Genomic DNA, 6,000 nt, shown 5'->3' with positions numbered 1-6,000 from the left:
TTTCAATTGTGTAGGGAAAAAAACAAAGTCACCCCAAAGTCCATAATTCACGTCCAAAATCATACCTGAAGCAGTCACTCTGAAGGAATCAATACAAGATGAAGCCTTTGAATAAAGAATTTGATTTACTGTCCTTTACATACAAAGGGCACCATTCACCCTGTGAAAACAAGCTTTGGATGCCTTTTCTGACAAATTGTTTAAAACCAAAGTCTAAAGCTTTACCAAAACGTGGGGTTTTTTCACTTTTGACTGAACTTTCAAAACCAAATAGTACCTAGATGTTTTCTATCAACACTTATTGGATAATTCAATATTTTAGACCAACGTAGAACTTTTTAAAGAATAACATGGAATGAAGGTAGAAAAGAAGTGAAACAATTTGATGAATAAACAATTTTCAACATGTGGCACTTTATTGCAAGGAATCTATAACACTAAATTAGGAGAATAAAACCAATTGGATGGCTGAGTGCACTGACATGCCAGTGTCTGCATCTGAAGAAGCCTAATATCTTTAAATTGGCAAGTGTAACTGTATAAAACCAAGTACAAAGAAGAAAGCTAAAGCCAAACAACACTCTGAAGCCACATTCCAGTTATTAATTGCACTGAGATGTTCAAAGAGGCAGGATTCCAAACTGAGTTTGAAGCAGAGAGGTCTGTTAATGAACTAATACAGATGAAGTGTCCCCCTTCAGCACTGTGCAAAGGAAAAATTCAGTTATAGAAAGATAAAGGAAAGGGGAGTATTACACCTCAAAAACATCTTGCACCACAGTGCTGGGTCACAAAAGGCCTTGATATTTATGTTCTTCTCTGTTCCCAAGAAGATTCTCTTGATTGCAATCTACAAATTTAGGTATATAAGGTATTCAGATATCTCATTTGACAGCCAAGAAATAACAAAGCAGCAGTAAAAATACAGCAGAAACGCACCATCTCCAAGAAATGGAAATATTCCAAACCAGATAACATCAGGCTTAGAGGTCTCATTAAAACATAGCTGTAATTTTAGCACATTTTTTCACTTCATTGGTAGAAGGAGATTTGGTATTTACAAACTCTGCTCAGAATTAAGTCCTTTCCATATAGCTTCATCCAACCTTAATGCTATAAGATTTTATGTCCCAATCCATTTACTGAGTGAGAGACTTCCATAAATCTGATTCAGGCTGCTTCCAGTCTTCTCCCATCAGTCCTTTCAGGTTCAAATATTTGAAATATTCCAGACGATGACTGCAAAGAGAGAAGAAACAAAAAGATTGGAACTCTTTGTGCCATAATAAAAGGCAGTACCCATAATAGGTTTAATAAATGGTTGTTTTCAGGTTTTCTTGGATAGGGAAGTAATGGACATGCCACGTGTTCATTTCCCAAAACTTGAGTTTATAAATAAAAAACATTTCTGTATTTCTCAAAGTGTTGTACTGCAAAACACAGGACAAAATTCTCAGCTATGAACAAGTATTGCACGGCACAAAATGGAGTTAACAAAGAGCTCACCTTTTACATTCACTTGTGTTGCCTAGAACTGCAGTCAGAACAAGAGGAGAGCAATATCCTCCTTTATGCCTTACCTGAACTCAAAGTAAAAATTTAAAACTCAACAAATTGAAAAATTGTACAAAGGCAAACTATGAGCAATGACAGAAGCAAGAGGAAGCTTCTTGTAATTTCATCTGCTACCCACTTCTGAGAATATCAGGGTTTTTTTGGAAGGGGTACTATAAACAGAAAGAATTCCTTCCTGAAGACTATTAAACAGTCTCCAGTTTACAACAGCAAAATAAAAGTATATTTCTTACAAAACATTGAAATATAATGTATTTTATTAGCAATAGCTTAAATTTTTTTTTCATAAACAATTGTTTTTAAGGCAAAAAAGGGTAACTTACCTAAAATTTACCTTCCTTGGTTATCATTGTATAATAGGTAACCAGTTGGCATAAGAATTAAATCTCTAAATCTAGTTCATTTATATAAAATGCCAGATTTATATAATTTATCCTTATATATAATTTAGATACATTTATATATATAAATTATATAATTATAGTAAATATATATCTTACATATACTATATATATTATATATAATATATATAATTTATATAAAATGCCAGAAGTAGCAGTTTTTATCAAAACATGGCAGCCTCAGCCACAGACCCAAAGTACAATTAAAAATCAAGATGTTCTGGTTTTCCATTTATGCTGTGTATCCTCCTATTATACTTTTCAGTTTACCTTTTCAAATTTTTCCATGCTATGGAGCCCCCTGTAGAGGGAAGGTTGTTTAGAACAGTAGGGGAGACAAAAAAAAAGGCTTGCTGGAAAATGTGGTGAAATTAATACTAAATGGCATTTCAGAAGGTGCTAGAGGCAAGGGAAAAGGTAGAACACCCTATCCATGACTTAGCTGAGGAAGGTGATAAAACAGATGCCAGTGGTGTTGAATGCATCATTTTCTGTGCACCAGAAATCAAGCACTAATTACAGCTACCTGCCACAGTGCTTTATATAAAGTACAGTGCCAATGGATCTGGGACTAAGCAGTAAAATTAAAATACTAGTGGCACTCAATCTGAAAACCAGATTAGCCTTCTAGTAGCTCAAGAATGCAACTGTATTCCAGAACAGCAAATTTCATGCTTACAAATCTGGTTGCTGTCCTTCTTGTGGTGGTACAGGATGAAGAGCTTCATATTTTCTCTCTTCTCCTGAGCCATGAATTGCAAATGCATTGAACTTGTTAGTGGATGGTGGAAAATAATTCCAAGGAAGATGAGCTTTACCCTCCCATTTGGTGTTCATTCTGGTCACCTCAAAGTCTAACGGAAGTTCATCCTATTAAGGAGGAAAAAACACATCTTCCAATCAGGCAACAATTACCTAAAACCAGTTTTCCTATACATGATGAATATACTTATCACTTACTTTCCATACTTTTCTTTTACTAGAAAGCAGCAGCAGCAAGTGTTGTCCATGGCTGTCAAAACAGAGCACAACTTTCTCAAAATTACATCCTTAGTCTACTGCTCTGCCACAAACATGTACATACTGGAACCATTTCTGTAGCCAGTGTTCCTCTTACATCTATAAGCATTAGAAGTGGAAATGGAAATTACCATTGGTGAGTTTTTCAGAGTGCTGTACTTACGGACAAAGCTCAACTTCTAAATACTGTTCTGTTCTGTCCCTCAGGAAAAATGCTTCTACAACTGAAAAAACAACCTGTCAGTATTTTAGATTAACTATTTTGTAATATCCCAAGACATTTACCTCCAACTAAAACATTCCTATTTCCACCATATTTAACAGGTGCACAGCCAGCCAAACCCTGGCATAGCACAGGCCACTTGCAGCTTCCTAACTATGTGCAATGCTGTGCCAAAACTCTTAACACCAAGAGTTATTCTTTATGAGGCTCTTTATGGTAATGGGCATTAAAAAGCCCTGCTCTAATTCTATTTACTTTTCCAACTCCACTTTTGGAAACACTCGTCTTGGTGCAACAGGAAAAATGTCAGGTCTATCATCTTAGCTCTCTGTAAGCAAGGAAAGCATCAGCATGCAGCTACTGCATCTATCACCTCAGACTGCTACACCTCTGAAATAGTAACAAAGCTTTCAGGCCTTGAAGGGATTTTCCCTCTAGATGGCTGACACTTTGGACAGAGGATTACAGTTCCAGGTGTACTTGAAAGCCAGGTGTGACTGCTGAGTCACCTTTCATACTGTTACTTAAGGAGCTGTTCAAGGGTAAGGCAGTGATTAAGTTCTTTCCCAGTGCAGTTCCCCACATAAAGGAAGTTTCTTTTACATTTCAGATCTGATCTTCCAGAATAGTACTGTGACCCCAGAAACCAAATTCAATTAGACATCATACACTAACAGTCCTTGGATCAGTTTGAAAAAATCATAGACTTTTTAGATGAGGCATATTAACTACAGAGGAACATCATTGTCTACACAAATCAGACATATTTTCAGCACAACAGTTACACTTACCTTCATAGTCCCACAGTCTATTAAAAGGTTTCCCTGGCTCCCCAAGTGGTGCTGGAGGGTCATTAAAAAAGGGAGCACTAACTTCCATTATCAGTCCTGAATTGTCTGGCTTCAGCACAATCCTTACTGGCTCATGGCTCACAGGTAAACCATCCCACGTGTGTTTAATTGCAAACTCCATCTTCATGCACTACATAAATGAGAAGCTTGTCACACATCTCAAACTCCATTTTTGCACCAACTACACTGCCTGGACAGAAAAAAAGCACACTCTGGCATTAAGACAATGATCAAATCAGGTTTCTAGGCACAAGAAGAGTTGGAATAGTTCAGTTTTATAAAGCAACTAAATAAACAGCTACATGAATGCTTTCCATAGGTTTCTACACCTGCATGGTTACAACGTAACTCTGAAGTACCACCAAGCCCAAGGCACTTCAACCATGTACCTAAACACCTTCCAAAACCACCAGAACTATTTACCGAGAACAGGTAAGCAAAACAAAATCTCCACTACATTTTTGGATTTGGTAATATGAGAAAAACAGATTGACAAAAAAACTCTGTGAATCTGAGATGCAAGAAAATGAAATTTAGATAAAACTTGCCTTCAGGGTCATTGCAAACCAGTCAAATTACAGGATTTTGAGGCAAGTTGCAAGCACGTGTTGTCAAACACACTGAGCTCTCAATTTGTTATTTTATCTCTACCCAGATACTCATTTTCTTGGGCTCACAGAAAGGTAAGCATAAAGTACTACATTCTGCAGGTGTTATCAACATGAGGTGTTACAATGTAACCACATCACACTTCCCTGTATACTATAGTCTTGCTCTTACACAAAACATAAATAAAACGTTTTATGTACACAAAACATAAATAAAACATGTTTTATGTAAAACATTAGTAGCGTTATGAACCCACTTTATCCTATGCCACTGAATTAACATCACACACTTTAAAGTCAGCATTTCCTTCTATTATTCTGTTTTTAATACATAACCAAATTAACTTACGAAAACGTTCAATGCAGGGAGAATTACACAAGTAGCTTTTACAATTCCTGACTGAAGTAAGGATTGTGAAGCTTCTTGTGCACAACATTCAATCAGGAAGAGTCACATAAAAGTTTAAAATACAGCTGTAAAACAACAGATGCTGCTGAAGAACTTCAGACACCTCTGTAACTGTAGGGTGCAAAATGAAGATGAGACAAGTTGCATCACACATTTCTATTTGTATAGATGAGAAACAGATGACTTTTTTGTAAAGACTTTTACTCCTGCACAGACAACTTACAGTGTACTGACATGAAGACACTGAAGATTTAGCTAATTGGTGTAAACAGGTATTACTTTTGAATAGAACATGCAATCTTAAAAAGAAACAAGGTAATACGGAAAACTGCAAAACACTCCACTCTAATAAAAGCTTATTAGAGGTCTACCTAGTGCTAAGGGTATCCAATTAAAGTGACAGCAGATCTATGACTTTCCAAAGGGTTGTTGGTCCAAACTTATCAGATCACACAAACCTAGCCAAGCTGGATGCTTTTCATCAATAATAAAATCATCAAACAACAGCGGTGTAAAAGTCATCTTAAAAAGCAAGGAGGCACCTTTCATTGCCTTTTAACACCTCAACTCAACCAGTTTTTAATGAACTGCAGACAGAAACACCATGAAAGTTTCACAACAACTACTTCCTCAGATATTTGAAATACATCGCACTGGATGTCCTTAAGCTCCAGAGCTGGCAGCAGGAGGTTGAGGGGCTCAAGACCACCCCAGCAAGGAGCAAGCTGCTGCTGCTGCCACCCTAACCCCCTCCTGCCTCGCCTCAGCGAGGGGATTTCTGCCTTCCTGCCCCAGGCCTGGAGGCAGGGGTTGGTAATGAGAAAAGCAAGCAGGAAGTAATTAGACTGGTGCTTTTAATTGTTTCATAGGAACACGGCAAAAACTGGAAGCCAGATTAAGAGCAGCTTTTACA

General features: G+C 37.1%; 1 protein-coding gene across 7 annotated transcripts in view; it reads right to left on the bottom strand.

The window, feature by feature from the left end:
* Positions 1 to 397: 397 nt before the first annotated feature.
* The window catches only part of C4BH4orf33 (chromosome 4B C4orf33 homolog), a 6,717-nt gene continuing 1,114 nt past the window's right edge, over positions 398 to 6,000 (bottom strand). For 5 of the 7 annotated variants that reach the window (XM_030450796.1, XM_030450797.1, XM_030450801.1 and 2 more), the window contains 5 exons: positions 4,011 to 4,200; positions 3,160 to 3,220; positions 2,937 to 2,988; positions 2,656 to 2,846; positions 398 to 1,239 (listed from right to left, as the gene is read on the bottom strand). In XM_030450796.1, the coding sequence (XP_030306656.1) occupies positions 1,140 to 1,239; positions 2,656 to 2,846; positions 2,937 to 2,988; positions 3,160 to 3,220; positions 4,011 to 4,200 (594 nt within the window). In that variant the 3' untranslated portion in view covers positions 398 to 1,139. Of the gene's footprint in view, positions 1,240 to 2,655; positions 2,847 to 2,936; positions 2,989 to 3,159; positions 3,221 to 4,010; positions 4,261 to 5,027; positions 5,153 to 6,000 lie in introns of all 7 variants that reach the window. The other 2 variants (XM_030450800.1, XM_030450799.1) reach the window with 2 other exon arrangements.

Source organism: Calypte anna, chromosome 4B (genome assembly GCF_003957555.1).
Source record: "Calypte anna isolate BGI_N300 chromosome 4B, bCalAnn1_v1.p, whole genome shotgun sequence".
Lineage (NCBI taxonomy): Eukaryota > Metazoa > Chordata > Aves > Apodiformes > Trochilidae > Calypte > Calypte anna.
Note: the sequence above shows the minus strand (reverse complement) of the source record. Positions and strands in the feature narration are given on the sequence as shown.